The sequence below is a fragment of the Leptosomus discolor genome, chromosome 2 (genome assembly GCF_034619465.1).
Source record: "Leptosomus discolor isolate bLepDis1 chromosome 2, bLepDis1.hap2, whole genome shotgun sequence".
NCBI lineage: Eukaryota > Metazoa > Chordata > Aves > Leptosomiformes > Leptosomidae > Leptosomus > Leptosomus discolor.
The window spans coordinates 20432145-20451207 of record NC_141392.1 but is presented as its reverse complement, the minus strand read 5'-3'; the positions used below and the strand labels follow the sequence as shown (position 1 = coordinate 20451207).

At 35.7% G+C, this 19063-nt stretch overlaps 1 protein-coding gene across 24 annotated transcripts in view; it reads left to right on the top strand.

Moving 5' to 3' along the window:
• The window catches only part of NRXN1 (neurexin 1), a 719965-nt gene that overhangs the window by 283574 nt on the left and 417328 nt on the right, over positions 1 to 19063 (top strand). For all 24 annotated transcript variants that reach the window (XM_086460706.1, XM_086460705.1, XM_086460703.1 and 21 more), the window contains one exon: positions 15473 to 15911. In XM_086460706.1, coding sequence (XP_086316832.1) covers positions 15473 to 15911 — 439 coding nt within the window. The remainder of the gene's footprint in view (positions 1 to 15472; positions 15912 to 19063) is intronic.

Sequence of the window (19063 nt, the reverse complement as noted above, 5' to 3'; positions counted from 1 at the left end):
TATGTCACATGTCACTTAACAATTAGAGTTGTTGTGCTATCCTACCTTTTTTTGGATCTAATCTGATCCAGAGCAGCTCAATCTCTTAAAAGCAGCTGAAATCTGCTATTTTCTTTTGTTCAGTAGAAAATAGATTAACCATAATTATGGTTGCGGCTAAAGATGATTTGTTCTAGCAGCTGTAATTTCTGTCTTTTCTCAGGACTCTAATAATGATAGTAAATGGAATTTTTTTCTCCTTAATGTTTTGGGAGGAATGTAATATCAGTGGTTGCTTGCAAGATTGTATTTTAAAGCTGAATGCCCACACACCCCCGCATGTAATCGTTAGTTTAAAAAAAAAATGTGAAAATGAAGAATTTGAGGGCTATTTTTCGCCCTCCCCGCCCCCAAAAAATCACAAAGAACATTAAAGAGTACTTGTTGTATTTCTCTCAGAAAGTAGTATGTTCTAATATTAGACTTTAAGGACATAACATTGAAATAGAATGTTTATTTAGGAAATGGCGTTTTACAATTCTCTTTTAATCTAGACAGGTTTTAAGACAAGAATTATAATGTCCAGTTACTTAAAGTACAGTGTTTGTGTTGTAAAATTAATACAGTTGTATAAGGAAAAAAAACAAACAACTGTTGTCTTTCAAAGATTTATTTGAGGCAATTTCATATGCTTAAGAGAGTTACTGAGGACTGAGGTGCTGCTTTACCATCTAGATGGTGCATGTTTTCTAAGTTTTGACTGGGCAACTTGAAAGGAGTAGTGAGACAAGAATTCTCTACTTTTCAAAGGGTAATGATTAAATATGCGCTTCAAAATGTTTTAACAAAGAAGATTTGTAGAAGTATAAAAATGATACCAATCCTGGTATCATCTAATTATCAAACTAAAAATACAGCTATTCTTTGACTTTTTCACAATTGTTTCAATATTGAAAAGTGTTCTTTGTGTTCTAGTGTGCTCAAATGGGTATATTCTTTCATTCAGAAGTCCATAGTCAATTTTTCAGGTGTTTTCAACTCTAGATATGTATCCAGTCGGAAAAAAAAAATGCTTATGTTGATATCAACTGAGGCCTCACTTTATTGGTTTTAAGAATTGTAGCCTGTACAAATTTGTTATTTTTTTTTAGTGATGTGTACAGGTTGGGTATCTTCAAAGTTGGAAATAATAATGTTATACCTATGAAGAGTGCAAAGAGCTATAAAGGAGACTGAAAATGCAGTGGGGTAACTTACATGGGTAAAAGCCTAAGTATTTTGGCTCACCTGTGAACATGCAAACAAAATTATTAGCACATCTGACACCTTAAAGGTTGTAGAAATATTTCTGTTGTATTTGTGTTTCTTATCAATTTCAAGAATTGAAATGCTGATGTACTGAAACTGGTAAGAAAACACATGATCAGTGTTACTTCAGCTAAATAACTATAGCAGAGATGAGCAGGAGCACATTTTTGGTCTCTTTTTCCCTGACAAAAATCTAATCAAACTTGGTAGGTTAAGATGTTTTGTAAACTGGTTCCAGTTTGGTGGTAGTAACCTATGATGCAATTCATGATGCCAGTTATGCAGTCAAAAGATAGTGTTTAGCAGTCTTTTACTCAGGTATGAAGTAAATGGCAAACTTTAGCTAAGTAATGGTTAAGAACACATACTCCAAGTTTAAATAAATCACATTAATCAGTATGTATTCTTCTCTTTTCTTTTAAGCTTAGAGGAAGTTGTTAGGAAGCATAAAAGTTGTTCTGTTCATCCTTCTTGTGAGACAGATTTAGAAATAGCTTGGCTTACAGCAAAAATCATACTGTTAGACTACTGTATCTGTTGAGTCAATTATTATTAATATTGAGGATGGCTAAGAATTTTAGTTTCCAAGCTTGCCTTTTCAAAGTGTGTTGCCATACTCAGCTAGGGGACTGTGCTGAGAGGTCAAAGATGGAGGAATGTAAAAAGTATCCTTCAGTCGGTAACTGGTTATAACTTTTGCCTTTTCTAAGGTCTCTATATTGTTTGTGTCAAAATGAACTTCAGGAAGAAAAGATGACATTTTAAAATTTTCACTTCAGAACCTTCCATCACCTTAATTTGTACTGATTTTTTTTTTTTTTTTAAATATTCTTGTGCTGTTTGAAAGAAAGCTTGAAGTCTGAATTGGAAATTAAATGATTGCCTGTAAAGAAAGGGAACAGCTTTTCAAAAAATTTTCTTGTAGTTCAATTTGGAAAAACATTTAATCCAGAATTACTTTTAATTTTTTTTTTTATTTTTTTTTTTTTTTTTTTTTTTTGGTGAGAATTACAAAAAAGTACATAGTATTGTTACATGCATCCTTTCAGTCATTAGTTTTTCTTGTATAAATCTGGCTGGATTCTGGTCAGAGTGCCATATCTTCAAAAGAATACTTGAGCATTGGGTCAAGGTTTTGTACAGATGTTTGTGTGTACTGAATATACACATGTATTATACCCATTTTTTTGCTTGAGAACTAAATCTGTCACTTGTGCCTGTAAGTAACAGCCCTCAAAGGTTCTAAAAACAAAGTGGCACAAAACCCCAGAGCTCATACTTTGAAAATTATGCTTTTCTTTTCAAGCTGAAGCTTTCAGGAGGTGCTGGGGAGGGGGGTGTCATATTTTGTAAAGCGTTTCCTTTCGTTTATCAGTGGTGGATGTCCACCACACAGAAAGGAACCTTTACAGAAAGGAAGTGAATATAAACAGAAATAGCATGAGCAGGTCGGAGTTTACAAGAGAAAATCATTAATGTTACAGTTTCTAAAAGGAGTGTGCCTCCTGTTACCCTCCAAGTATCTTTCATCCCCATGAACCACCTGTTTGAAAGCGAAACAGATCTAAAGACTGGATTATGCCTTGGGTCTGATAGTAGTCCAAGCAGCAGGGTGGGCCCTTTTGTTTTCTGCTGAGATCATGTGAGTACACAAAGTAGGATTTAATCTCATGCCCTAGTATTGTTTATTGGTATATATTAATACTAATACCTTATATAGATACTTTTCCCACAGTATTTTTTTTTTTCTGCTTACTAAATGTTGTCTTCAAATCTGCTTTTTAGTCACAATGAGACTATTCTGAATTAATTTACCACAGAAAGGCAAATACTTTTCTTCTTTGTGGGGGCTACAGTAACCGTGAGGCCCATGCCGCATTGAGTTTTACTTTCTTACCTGTTATCTTCTAATGAATTGAATTTTTTATTAGACATCGTCAAGATTTTGATACTTTATTCTGAATCAGTCCTTTCTAACAGTCTTTAACCAGTAAATTGTGGCTTCAGTGGGACTAAATACCCCCTACAGGGAGCAGAATCTTGAAAATAATTTTATTTTTTTGATATAATATATTTTGATATATATCAATAAATTGATAATAATATTTTTATTTTATAAAAAACATATATAATGGCAAATATTTCCAAAGAAAATGCATACTACAACTCTTTGCATAGTCTTGTATTGTTTTTTTTGAATGGAGTTGTACTGAAATGAACACAAGCAATAGTTAGTACTATGGATGTGACTGCCTAAATTCTTTCTTTATAACCTTTTGATTTTTTTTATTTATGCATAATTCAGGGCATGTAATATGTAGTTCCAATAAAGTATTCTAGCAAAAATAGTCAAAAAATAATTTTTTGACTGACACTTTTGCCCGACACTTTTGCCCAGGGAAAAACCTCTTTTCCCCCCACTTTTCTGAAGTGATATTTCAAAACACTTCAAAATATGCTTGATATAAATGGTAGCTTCAAGTCGAAGTGTTTATTTGAAATGAAAAAAAAAAACAACAAAACCCCAGGACATTTAAAAGTGAAAACAAATGTCAGAACATTGCTGAAACATTCAATTGATGTATGCAATGACATGGGGAAGTGAGAAATGCTTAATTGCACTGTCTGTCCTTTAGTAAGAATTGGTACTCTTCATAATTATTTTCTAGATAAACACTGTGATGTGCTTTTATTGTGACAAACAGATGTAAGCAAAAATATTTTAGGAAACCTATAATATTTGCAGAACAGTACACTTTTAAAAGTTTGCATGTGTATTAGATTACAATAACCTGTAATAGCTTGTATAAAGGTATTTGTTGGTAGTTCATTTTATATGGCAAGCTGATCTTCTTGAATGTTATTAGGCAAAGTTTGTGGTATTATTATATATTTTTATTGATTATCTGTCAAAAGAATTGATTTTGCCTTAGGTTGAGGACCTCTTACTCAGTACAGAACCAAAAAGGGATTTTATTATTTGACGTTCTTTTAGCACTAAACTGCCACCAAAGTCTCAGAATTCACTGAATGGCAGGGGTTGGAAGGGACCTCTGGAGATCATCTAGTCCAACCACCCTGCTAAAGCAGATTTACCTACACCAAGTTGCACAGAGTCACATCTGGATGGGTTTTGAACATCTCCAGAGTAGGAGACTCTACAGCCTCCCTGGGCAGCCTGTTCCAGTGCTCACGCTTGGAGGTCGTCCAGCATAATCAGACCCTTTAATCATCATGCTTAAGTATGCATGCTCTGCTTTGTTCTCTCACTACAATGAGATACCATATATTGAAAAGCAAGTAACACATCCCTGTTCTTGTCATTGTATTGATGATAATTAATTTGGGTTAGTTCAGCAAGTTTATTTTGGAGGACAGTTTAACCTCAGTAAGATTTATTAACATGAAGATGTCCTGTAGGTAGGCTGTGGTTAAAGATGCCTTAAATATAAAAGAGATGCCTTAGAAATTCTCCATGAATCAAATTAATTATTTTCTTAAAGTGTTATAAATTACTTTTAGACATACACATTGTGCACTACACAGATCAGTGTGTGAGGTGGAAGAGCCCCACTTTTCCTCTTACTTCTCTGGGCAAGTACTGTTTTTTCAGGAAAGAAGGGTGGTTTAGGAAAGGAATGTAAGCACAGAATATATTGCAAAAGAACGCACTGCCCAGAAGCCTTGAGGTATGCCTCTCCGTATCATTGAAAAACGGTGAAGGAAAAGCTGCCTCTGAAAAGCATATTGTAGCTTGATACTATGCACCTTGTGTTGGAATTATAGTAATAACTTTGCATGCAAAAGTACTACAGAATATTTAGCTTCCTAGTGTCACAGGTACCTGAGAAGGCAAAGATTATTTCAAAATACTAACGTGAAGAGTTGCTGAAGTTGCAGTACTGGAAAGCAAAAAGGACATGTTAAAAGGATTATAAGGATTCATAAGAAATTGCAGGTGAGGGTAGGGAAGAATTTTCCTGGATGTTCCAGGAATGTGTCAGTCACTCCACCAGTGAAAGGAAAGTTAGCATTGTAGTTAGTAGGTGGGAATCTGATAATTTTTTTTTAAAACTATTTGTCTATCATGTTAGGTCAGAATTTAGCCAAGAACTGCATAAACTGTTGCTATATTAATAGCACAAATAGAAATCAGAGAGCTGCTAACCTAGCTAGGCACTGTGCTGGCTCCCAGAATGGGAGAAGGAAAGTTTCTGTAGCTTGTCAACAAGTAGCCAACTTCACTGAACAGATAGTCAGCTAACGGAGCAGAAAGGGAAGGATGCTATCTACATGGAGGCTGGCCATAAGTTCATACAATAGTCATGGCATTTGAGTCTAGGATTAGGGGGCTATTTTCCCCTCAGTAGAACAGAAGGTTCTTTCAAACCAGGAATCAGGAAACAGAGCAGATGTGTCCAAAACAGAAAGCAGCCAGAAACACCCACAGCCAAGAGCTAGCCATTCAGCTAGCTGCAAAAGTAACCTACGGAAGTGAGAGAGAAAGGGAGAAAAAAGCCAGTTGGAGAAGTAATAAGGTTAAGAGCCCTAAGTTGGCAGCTACTAATATACTGATAGAAGAGACTGAAGGAAGGAAGGAAAGCTAGTGAGGGTTGGAATAAACACCCCTCATTTCACCAAAGGATATGCAGAATTAATGTTCTGCATTCATTGGAGCCTACAGTTGTTTTATGTATGTTTTCAACTGTGTTTACTGTGGAAAAAAAAATTGTTCAAACATTTTCAGACATTCAGGATTATGTGTGTTTGTAGCTGATTTTTTTTTTTTTTTTAGCAAGTTTTCGTTAGTTTGTCTTCAGATCACTGACCTCCCAAACTTGGATTCTGTGTTGGGTCCATTTTAGCTTTTCTCTTTAGTTTGATGGTTTTGTTTTGTTTTTTCTCTTTTTGTGATCACATCAATTTTTTACCCATACAGCTCCTACTCTAATTAAAGGTAGTTCAATTTTTGAGTACATCTGCTATGTCACTCAGATGCACTTGAGATGTTCTTTAGAACATTAATTTTTACATTTACATTATTTTTGCCTTTTCCCATAATTGGCATCTGTGTTTTCTGACCTTGAATTTAAAGCTTTAAGTGGTAAAGATTGGAAAAATATAGCATATAATGAATGTTATGCTAAAGAAATAAGGCTTGAACCCTACGATGGTAATTACTGTGTTCTGCTTTACACTGCCTTTTTCTTGCAGATCCCAAAAAGTTCTTGTGCTTTATCTTGGGCAGGAATGGTTAATGAGGGAAGAGGAAAAATAGTATGCTTCTGACTTCTGCAGAATTAGTCTTTGGTAACTCTTGCTGCAGTGTGAAAGGGGAGGAAAAAGCTGAAATCCAGCACAACAATTGAATCTCCTGTAGCCCTTTCTTTTCCCAAACAGTCATTGGAGGTAGCATATCATTTGTATTCTTCCTTAGACTTTATATAATGTATTAATGCAAAGCTGCTTTTGCCTCAAATAATATTTTTTTTCCCCCCCTTTTGGTGCTTCTTGTTTCTCTTGGTTTTGTTTCATGAATTATGTCTTGGTAAAGGCTTTATTCCTACTTGGGAGCCAATTGAGCTTCTGTGGAACCAACTTGTTCCTAAATTCTGCAATTTAGATGTTGCCAAGAAATTCTATGAGTCTTTTCTGTGGGAAGTTTAAAAAAAAAAAAAACAAAACCAAACCAGCAGTTGTGGGAGACTTGAACTTGTTTCTTAACAGAAAGCACAGCAACCACAGTCAGAAATATTTAGCAGTTTGGCAGCTGACAGCAGGACATACAAAGAATAACAAAATAGTCTATTGAAAAGGAAGAAAAAGATCTTCAAAAGACTTGTGTCCACAGCAGGGGGAAAAACATAACAATCCTATTATCAAGTTAGGAAAAAAAAAAAAAATCAGCTTTTTTTTCGAACTCCTGCTAATATAACATGTTAAATGATAAGCCAGGAACTTAGAACATAAAAAGGTGTTCTCTGGCATCCTTTTTTGATGTCTCTAATCAGGAAAAGTGGGAGAGAAAAGAAACATTCAAACAGTTCTGAGATCAGCATTTGAAACTCTAGCAGAAGAGACTGGTTTGCCTAGGTCATCTGTCACTACTTTATTAATTCTGCAAATAGGTGACTGACGCATGAAACTGAAGTGAGTTTCCTGGTACTGCACAGTGATTGTAAAGAAAAGCAAGTAAAAGATTCTGTGCCCTGTAACATTCACAATATACTTTGATTTATGTTAGTATTGGATTAGTTTATTACTTTCTACAACTTTATGTAACCATTACCAACTTTTTTAATTGCCTTAGAGTAATTAAGGTATGGTCCCTGTACCAAATTGTGAGCTATTTGTCATTCAGGGTTTTGTTGCATTCTTTTTATGTCGCTGTTTGGGGGTAGGACAATGATGGTTTTCAGATATTTGCAATTGAATTTGTAGTGGAATTCTATATAATTATGTTAAATTTTATTAAATTGTAAATAATTTTTAATTTATAAATTTTTTAAATTATGCTACTTTTTTTGGTACCCATTTGCCTTCCTAGAACTTGCTGGGATGTGATAATAAGCAATTTAAATAGAACATATATTTGTGTGCATTAAGTATGTCTGTTTTCTGTGTACAGCAGTTTTAGACATCTGATGTGCAATATATCCTATAATATTAAGAAAGATGAGTGCAACAACTGTTCATGTTGCTTAGTTACCAAAACAATAAACATCACAAATTTATTGTCTCTTATTAGCCATTCAGTGTGGCATTAAAGCACTAGCTGAGTGTGTTTTCATGGCATAGTATATTACACTTTTATTTACTTTGGGACATAGATTATTCAAGCCCAGCTTTTATTAAGTATAGCTTTTGACCAGATTTTCTATTTGAATGGCCAATGTGCTCTGTACTCTGTAATTGCATAGTAGAAAGTCAGAATATTATACTCTTTTTGTCACGGTGGCTGACATCTTCCTTAAAAAGAAAATGGGGGAAGTGGGGTGTATGGGAGAGATGACACCCTCTAGGAAGTGTGTGTGTCAGTATGACTGACTTTGGACTAAGTTCCACTAAACCCAATGTTGGTAATGCAAACTTCAGTCTCCGTGCAAGTTTCTACCCTGTGAGGAAATGGTGTATCCATTTTGCAGAGAAGCAAGGAGAACTTAATGCCTCTGTGAGGCATTGAAATGCAGGTTAAACCCAAGTTCCTGAATTACTAGTCCTGGTTTCTAATAACAAGAATTATTCTAATGATTCTTTTCTTTCTACCTAGTAGGACAAAGTAGTCTGTGGAGAACATGTCTGATTTTAAAATACACTTGTTATAGCTAAACCTATAAATAGTAGAACAAAGTGTGTGAGCATCCTTTACGAACAGTATGTTAGCCTTGAAAAAGTCATAGAACCATAGAATGGTTTGGGTTGGAAAGGACCTTAAAGACCATCTAGTTCCAACCCCCCTGCCATGGGCAGAGAAACCTTCCACTAGACCAGGTTGCTCGAAGCCCCATCCAACTTGGCCTTAAGCACTGCCACAGCTTCTCTGGGCAACCTGTACCAGTGCCTCACCACCCTGACCGTGAAGAACTTCTTTCTAAAATCTAATCTAAATCTCCCCCCTTTCAGTTTGAAACCATTAGCCCTCGTCCTATCACTACACTCCCTGGTAAAGAGTCCCTCCCTATCTTTCCTGTAGGCCCCCTTTAAGTACTGAAAGGCTGTGATAAGGTCTCCCCAGAGCCTTCAGGTTGGAAACAGAACAACCCCAACCCTCTTAGCCTGTCCTCACAGGGGAGGTGCTCCAGCCCCTGATCATCTTCGTGGCCCTCCTCTCGACCCTCTCAAGCAGGTCTATGTCTGTCCTGTGCTGGGGACCCCAGAGCTGGGCACGGTACTCTGGGTAGGGTCTCACCGGATTAGAGTAGGGGGGAGAATCACCTGCCTCAACCTGCTGGTCACACTTTTCTTGATGCAGCCCAAGTCCATTTCATATTTTTCAAAAGCCACTGCCCTGAGAGAGTGCAGGCCTAATATAACCATTTTGTATTTCTAATCATTAAATATTCTTTTTTTCTCCTATTGCATAACTTAAGCAGTGTTCAGTGCTTCTTTGGACTTGGACGATCAATAGCCTTTCATGTGGGCTTCTTTCCTCTTCTGTCACCAGGCAAGAGCCAAGTCCAATTTTAGTAGAGTGCATGGAAAGTTGAGTGTGCTCTGTTTCCATTCCACAGTTTTGGAAGCTCAGAGTGGACAGGAAGAAGACACATGCAAATGTGAAACTCCTGGATTTCATGGAATTTGTGATGCTGTAGTTGATTGTAGTTGATTAGACATGCTTTTTTTTTTTTTTCCCTAGCTTTATTAAGTCAAGCTTTTTTTTTGAGCTGAAATTTGCAGAGCCATTTCCCAGACCATATTAATTGATGCAAAATAATGCAGCAAAATGCATGTGCTATTGTTTTCTCCAGGTGTTTATGTATCTATACCATGGAACCCTGTCCTGTTGTCCTGAGGCTTACCTTCCCACTCAGTAGAACTCTGTGGACACTTGGGGTTTTTTATTGGTGCTCAGAACAATGTCCTTTCTAAATGCCCCACACTACCAACACCACACACACACATATCCACCCTAGGAAAACTAAACCATTTCATTTGAGGATGAATAAATTGTTTCCTTGGAGCTTTCATTATACCTGCTAATCTCTTCTCTGCATCCAGAAAACAGAGCTGATTTATAAAGTTGAGTAATGCTAGAGGCTTGAATATCTGTTGTCATTCATATTGTATGCTTTCACATTGTGTTCAGAAGTATACCCCATTGCAAACATTTGATCTAGGCCCCCTTAAGTTTTGCATAAATAGTCTGTAGTTTATTATGTTCTTTGACATATTAATTTTGGAGCTTGGAAATGAATTGAGGCATATTAGTAAAATGACAAGCCTCCTGAGAGAAGCTGTCATTCATAGATTAGTTCAAAACCATTCAGCAAATACTGAAAGAAAAAACCAAAAAACATAACTCTCAATCGTCAGTTTTGCATTTGGATTTCTGGGGAATGTGATGCTGTATGCACCAGGTAGTTATCCATGAGTACAGAAATTCTAGTGGCTGTTAAAGCAGGCTGATAAAATTGCCTCAGGCTTCACTTACTGTAAGTCCCATTGCTACAGTTTCTGACATCAGCAAGGTATCTCCTGCTGACTTCAGCATGCAGCATAAAATTGTAGGTTAGCAGCACCTACCTGAGCCATTTTGGATGATACTAGTCTCCATTTTAGACAACTAACTGCCATTGTTTGTAGTAGGTGTTTCTGATTTCATGAAAATACAAAAATACTGCTTTATGGTAACATCAAGTTTTATAGGATTTATTTTTTAACAGATTTAGAGGCTGGCTTCATCCATTCATTCAAACTGCACTTAGAAAAATACTTTTTCCTCATCTCTCTATTAAGTAAATAGACAAGCTCTTCAGACAAAATCATAATGTAGGTGCTCTGAACTCCTGGTTTCTCTCTGATTCTCAAGGAAACCTAGATGCTGGAAATAAGGTGATGTGATTGGCTCCTTAAGGATTATATTTACTTTTAATAATATAAAGTAATTTGAAATAAATGCTTCATAGTAATTTAAAGGCTTTTAATCACAGTAATTGAAAGGGTATTGCTAGCAGAGCTGGTCAGTATTCTGAACTATTTAAGAGTAATGACATTTCTTCACTCATAGTATTTGAGGTACAAAATACAAAAAGAAATCTTTAATGTGGAAAGGGCTGCACTTTGAACTGAAAATGGTGTTGAAATCTTGATTCTTTTATATCTTTCATGGTTTTAAATATCATGGGATAGGGTCAGTAGAAAGAACTGATAGGGTTTTGTTGATATTGATGTTTTTATTATATTGACTTTTTAATATGATATTTGAATGAACTGTTTTATATTTAGGATACATCTCTAATATCAACAGTAAATTCCTTGTCTTCCCCTCAGCTTTTCGCAGTCATTCATGCATTTATCCATTACCAATTTATTAATATATTTCATTGGCTGCTCTGCTACATTTTTTTGTTGTTGAAGGCATATGCCATGACAACTGGCAAGATTTGTAGTGAATTTTTAGTACATTTCTAGAGTTCATTGCATAGTAGGACCCTGGCTTGCAATAAATTATGTATATATCTTTGGGAAGCATGAATTTTCTTGTTCTCCAAGATGACCACAGATCATGTTAAAGAGAGTGCTGAGCTTAAGTTAATATTTGCTGTTTCTTAGCTGGACTTATTTGTTAAGACTCAGCACTGTTATAAGTCACCCAGTATGTGGTTGGCCTAGATGATAGCAAAGGGAGCTCATAGCTTGATTGTAAAATGATATATAGGTCTGCCTTTTCTCTCCTGGAAAACAAATGTATTCCTTGCTTTGGATAGCTTGGTTACAAGTTCTGTGGGGAATTTCTAACTGCTCCTTTTTTCTTGGGAGTTTAGGTGACCTTATGCAGTTTCAAAGAGCGAGGTAATTACATAATTTAAAGACTGAGGTCTTGAACCTTATTTAATATTAAGAGGAAGTAATACAGTGAATAGAAGACAAATTCAAGGTGCTCTTAATAGCATGATACAATTCCCTGAGGTCTGGCACTTTCATGTGCAGGAAAATTATATTGTTGTTGTTCAGGTATGAGAACAAGTACAAGACCAAGCAAGTTATTACCTGGGCTATCCCAGTAGATGCTGGGAAAGCATAGAGCGGTGCCACGATACTGACTGGTAGGTTGTGTAGGAGTGAAGGTGAATGTGACTGAAATATTTCTCCATTGCAAATTACCTTCATTTGACTAATTCATGTCTCTATTGGAGGGAAAATGTATTGAGTTAACATTAAAGGACAATATTTTGAGTGTCTTGGATGGAAATAGGAGTGGATAATATAAGCCCTGTTAAAATCATATTTCTCCTTATATACTCAGAAGGAAAAAAAAAAATTTAAAAGGCAGACTCTTTGAAAAATAATAGATGAGTAAATTATTTTCACCCTAGAGGCTACTGATTCTGAAGCATATACCTCTATGTGTTATAAAGCAGATATTAGTCTCCGAATTATTCCTTGCTATTTCATTCTTTTCCTGAAATTTAATGACTATTTTTTTGTGAGCATACTGCTGTTCTTCTTTTTGCTCTACTCCACTGATGGCTGAGTACATCTTTCATGGACAGGAAGATGGGGAGAGGGGTAAGAATCTTAGCATAAGACCAGGAAACGGGCTTCCAAATGCCAGTTGTGTTCAGTTAACAATTTAAAGTTCTTTTCAAATATGCTTTTCAGTTATGGTTCATATATTCCTGTTTTAATACTAGTTATCCAGGATATTTCTGTTCCAAATTTACAATTTCATAAAATTAAAAGAACATAAACATCCTAAAACTTAGAACATAAATGTTCTAAAACATAGATGTAGACTTTATGCTGTTTCCACACAATTAATGTAATAAGATGCAATCATTCATATCTCAGTAACTATGAACTTTTAAAAAATTGTCATGTGCAATATTTAGGGATTCCAAGAATGTTTTAATATTAGTGGCATAAAATTCCCAATATTTGCCACTCTTACTGAAGTGCTCTAGCAATTTTCCCCTCATGTCTTATATATTAAGCTACTTAAAGAGCTGGTAACAAGTTTTGGAGAAAACTATTGCCACTATTTCTGTTTGTACTGTGTCCATCAGGTCCTTGAACATATATTTATTAAAAATTATTGTTTCTGAGTTAGTAGATGACTTCAAAGCCTATAGAGCTGTTTTAAACATCAAGAAAAGCTTAGCTCTCCTTTTGTCTGCACGGTTTTTCTAACATAGCTATTACTACTAATTTTATTGTTCAGTCAACCAGCTTTCATTAGTATCAGTCAATTTTGATTTGTCCAGAAACAAGAAATTCTCTTTGTACATTTATTTGTATTGTCCTGGTACCTACCTTTGTTCAGTAGGCAATTAAAAGAATATTTTCTCCTCATGTTCTTTGTTGGCTTATTTTCATAGTCAACAGCATGATTTAATTCTAATTAGAGCCTTTTTGTTCCTTTTTTTTATTATATCCTATAGCCTCTGTTTAATGTTTTTGTCTGTTCTGGAAAGGTTGCCCCCTGTAACTCCTTCAAATGAGGTGGAAGCTGTCCAAAATTCCTCTTGCTATAGAAAGTGGACATTGTTTCATGAGACCAGGTATCTCTCAGTAATATTGCCTGCCAGGCTACTGGCTTCTTGCTGCATTCTTCTGCCTTTTGGCTTTCTTCACTCTAAAGACAGAAAGTTACTCCAATGGGAGATCACTTGCGTATGACTGTTCTCCAGTACTCCTCTAAATTCCTTTGTGCAATCTGCAATGTCTGAGGTGTTTCAGAAGTATTTGATAAATGCAAATATGAATACTTACTCTCTAAGATTACGAGTTAGTCCAGTTCTAGTCACTTCCGATGTCTTTGCTGAAAGGCAATGCATGTTATCTGCCTCTGTGGCAGAGTATCATTTCTGCTGGCAGAAATCCACAGTGAGGTTTATTTATTGTCTGTGGAGACACAGCTCCAGTGGGAACAGCAGTATTTGTACTGAACTCTGGAATAAAATGGAGAAATAAGCTTATTTATTAGCTTTTAGGACACATTTTTAATGTAGGAGAATAATTCTGCCATGGCTTGTGATGACATTTGCAGGGTGGATAATGACATAATTTGGAAGAAAACGATTCTTAAAGTAAAAAGTTGTCAATGTATCGATCATCTCTTTAGTGTTCTGTTATCTTTAAACACCATTTTTCAATAGCAACTATCACTTGTGGTGTGTACCATCTTAGATTGTGTGTACACTGGTGTTCTGATTTCTACCAGTAGCACAGTTCTGCAATGCATCCCCTATCTCTTCCACTTACTGTGTGTCAGTTCAATTTGCAGAGTGGGTTTCATTTGTGTTCAAACTACGCTTCAGAGGAAATTAATCCAGCAGCTCTACCCTAAGTATTTAATAAGCCTTTTCTAACCTCTAATAGGGTTGTAAGGTCTAAACCAGTGATTGGTCCCCTGAACAGTTTCAAACTACATTGTATAGTTGGATCAGGGGCCAGGCATGATCTAGTCCTGAACAGTACAGAATCTGTAAATGAAGAAACCTCAGCACAAAGTGCTTTGATTTGCTGAGCAGTTGCTTTTGCTCCAAGTTGCTTTCTAATGTAGGCTTAACCTTAGAAATAGAGAACGTGGTTTTACCTTCTGTCACCATGCATTCATATTCATCCCTTCAGTCATATATTAGCTTGAGTATATAATTTATTGAATAATTACAAATATTGACAGAATACTTGTGCACACCTTTGCTATTGGGGAGCTTCCTTTAAGCAGCCCTGGTATCCTAGACAACACAAAAATAGCATCAATTTCAGGATATACTAATAAAGACTAGAACACTGGGAAGTGGTTACATCATGACAGGCTTCTCTGGGCAGAGTAAATATGTGATTTGAAGCAAGAACATTTGCTGTGGAGGTCAATTGGATTTAAAACTAATACTGTCTTTCATTTTTATCAGAAAAGTCTTCAGTCAGGGAAAGTACGTAAGTGGTTTTATTTTTTATCCAGTTGAACTGGCTCAAAGGTTGTCCTGTTTTTGTCTGTTTTGATCTCTATGATACTAGTTTCCCTATTTTATGGCTTCATGAATACCATGGATGCTACTATTCCTCAGCCCCAAGGACAAACTGAAAAGATGTTAAATTATAAAGTATCTGACCTTGGTACATTTTCTGTACATGAACAGAAGAGTTAAGACAGTGACAAAGGGTTTAGAGGAAGAAGAAATCTAATACTTCTCGAACGTAGCAGAATGGCTGTGCAAAGAGGGCTTTTAAGCAATCAAGACCACACAAGCTAATTTGTGACTGATAGTATAAATTATGTGCAGATTCCTTCAGATTGTTTAAATCCACTGTAGTGATATTTTTAGAGCAACTTTGGTTTAATGAAAACTATTATTAAATCGTTAGTCAATGAAAACAGTTATTTAATTTTGTGTGTATGTAAATTATCATATTCATATGCTATCATTATTATCATTTTAATAATAGGCCTATTCAGGGTTTTATCTGTTTGGTTAAATTGGTCAAGTTCCTCTTAGTAACTTCTCTGCTTTGCTTGCAGGTTGTATATAAAAATAATGATGTCAGGTTGGAGTTATCTCGACTTGCCAAACAAGGAGATCCTAAAATGAAGATTCATGGGGTTGTAGCATTTAAATGTGAGAATGTTGCAACCTTAGATCCAATCACATTTGAAACGCCAGAGTCTTTCATCTCTTTACCAAAGTGGAATGCCAAGAAAACAGGCTCAATATCATTTGACTTTCGTACAACTGAGCCAAATGGCCTGATTCTTTTCAGTCATGGAAAACCAAGGCACCAAAAAGACGCCAAACACCCACAGATGGTGAAAGTTGACTTTTTTGCCATTGAGATGCTTGATGGCCACCTCTACTTGCTGTTAGACATGGGATCAGGTACCATAAAAATAAAAGCCTTGCAGAAGAAGGTGAATGATGGTGAATGGTACCACGTGGATTTTCAACGGGATGGACGGTCAGGTAAGCTTGGTTTTTTAATATTCGGTATGTTTTTTCGTGTTGTATCTGAGAGAATACTGGGTATATATATTTTGTTGACACCATTAGAGTTGTGCGTCATCTGAAAAATAAGGGAAATATAAGAAGTCATTACTGTTGGGTACCAGAATACAATGATTTGTAGAGTAAAATATCTTATGTTAACATTTATTGGGTAATCAGGTACTTAATCTTGCAAGTAAGCGTGCTGTGTACTTCAAAAACAAACAGTAATCTCCCTCTGTGCTTGCTTACACCAAATAGCTGAAGTAGCAAGTTTCAAGAATAAAAATAAAGCGAAAAAGAATTACTGAAAGTAATCTCCAACATAGGGAATAGTTGGCCCACAGAAACAACGCAGATCTTCCAATCATGTCAGCAGATCTCGGCATAATAAAATGATATGCTAATGAATGGCTAACAACACATATCAGCAGAAATTGAAATAAGTAGCCTGCCATATTCTGTCAGTACTATTCATATTCTGCAGTAGTTTACTCGACAAATGATCTCACTGAAAAAGATAAAAATAAAGAATTCTTAAACTCTTTCTAATGCTACTGAAATCTGCTATAGCATAAATTGCATTTAACTAGTGAAACTATCCTTGTGTTTCAGCTGCTTCTGATCTTAAGTATGTATCTTGAATTCAGCAAATAAGTAATATCCATTAATTGAAGGACAAATCTATTCTATGGTGCCTTTCCTGTAGTTCATGCCAGAATTTTCCGATTAATTTCAGTATCCAATCTGAATCTTATGTGTGCTCTGAAATTGAGTGTTGAAAAACATACTATTCTTCTTTTGGATTTTGTGGGTTTCCCCCCACTTTCTTCCTTCTGGTGACTCCTTTTCCATGACTTGCATTTATAACTTCTTTCTGAAACTTCACTCCAAAGAAGTTACTGTTTCATGACTTACTTTCTTACTACCTACAAATCAGACTTCAGATCAAGCAAATCTGAGGTGCAGGTTTAAATCGAAGATTTCAGTCAAATCCATGCTGAAAGTCAGACCAAATTCAATTGAACAGTCCACCCTAGGATTATGAAAAATAATTATTTGATTCCTGGGCTGTGGACCTTCAAATTCTAATTGTACAGAGTTTGATTTTTCTGATTATAACATGTCAGTTGCTTATTCACATTTCTTGAGGTTAAAAAAACCAACACGAACAAAACCCCAAAGAAACCCCACAACCAAACAATGAACCAAACTTCTCAAAATCCTCAATTGTGTTTGAATATCAAATGGTTGTATTATTTATACTACAATCTGCATTTCAGGATTCCTTAAGTGCTGTTTCAGTGATTTATATGAGGCAGTAAATTGTGTAATCATCATGCCTGTGGGAGTGCACTGAAAGCAAAGTTTATTCTCACATCCAAAGTCAACGCAACTATAAAGAAAAGACATAAATGTATAGCAATTGTTTACATTTGAAGATATGTTCTGCACTTCCGTTGCTTCACAAAAACTGTAGCTCACAAGTGCCATTAAGAAAGTTTAGGACATACTTCATTATTTAATTCTTTAAAAATGTAGATGGACACCAGCAAGAATGTAGACTAATTTTAGGAAGCGATACACACCTGGTGATCACGACTGAATAATATTTATAAGTAGCGTTATAAATAGTCAAATATATATGTAAAAGAAAAATTAATCCTAGTGATGAATCAGGTGAAATTTATTTACCTTGTTGCTCTTGAAAACTGACCGTAGTACCTGTTCACACTAAAATATTGAACTATTACCAAAAATAGTTAAAAAACATGTAGGCGTATGGATTGACAAACCGAATATTTCACTGAAATCTGAATGAGACATCAAAGATTTTCTGTGATTTTACTACATACAATAATACTTTACAGTAGAAGTACCAATAACTGTAGCAATGCTGTTGTTTTTCTTAATAAGAATATTGGCTGCGTAGTATCTTCGACCATCAGATTTAACCAGGTAAAATGACTGCCTAGCAATTAAAAAAACCAATGAACTATATGTTCCTATTTTCTTCTGATCAGAACAGGAAGTACTGGTGTTTTAGGTTTAGATTATTTCTTCATTACTTATTCATGTTGGTCTATTATGCTTATTTCCGTGAATAATAAAATCTGCTTTACTATTCCAGGAAACTTTTTCATTTATTTTCTCTAGCCAAAACCAAATACACTGGAAATCATATGAATATGATCACTTTTCACTTACTTACCTTCAGAATTTCTATATAAGTGAATGAACATACCTTGTATAAAAGCAAAAATTTGGCTTTTCTGAGTAGCTGCTGACAAAATTCTTCACAATCTATGAAGTATAAAGGAAGGGATTCTCATGTTAATGAATAAGTAGCTCAAATAATTTGTGATTTTTTTTTTTTTTTTTTAACGTGAAGTTTCGTGTCTTGCAACCTTTTACTCCTAGCCTTCAAATCCAGTGCAGAGTGGTTCCCTCAGATAATAAAGCCATGACATTTCTCAAGGAGCTTTGCTAATTTCCTTGACTTTTCTGTTAGCAGGACAAGCAAGTACTCGATTTATTTTTTATTCTTTGCTCTCTTCTGGACTCTCAGTCACAGAGAGCATCCACTCTAAACTACTGACATTGCTCTTGCCTGTCTAGGACTCTAGTGGGGGAGATCTAAGGAGTGAGAGCGCTTTTAAAAATTGTACTTATCCAGGCCCTATTCACTAGTAATTCTGCTGATCCCCTCAGATTTTGGGAGATAGAAGGAAGAGGGAAGAGATGGTGCCCTTTAATTTCCTTTTGCTGAAGGAACTTTTGACCTATTATTCTTACAAAAGTTTTCCACCCTAGAATCCCATCCTGCTGCCTGTAAGACCTACTCTGAGCACTTCCTTACCTAAAAAGCAGATCTTCGGTGAGAAGGAACTTCTGAAACTGTATTTCCCAGTGCTCAGTAAAGATTGTTTTCATACCTCCTCCGTTGATCTATCTTTTTTGCTAGCAGAGGAAAAGGAATGCATGTTCTCCCGCAGTCTTTTTTGCTAAGCATGCGGCAGAGGACAAAACCTGGTACCAGCTGCTGTGTCCTGTCATGTGAGCTGAATTCCCTTCCAGTATTCATGATTATTCTGAATTCCTGTGAAAGACAGTAGCTTCAAAGCTGCTTC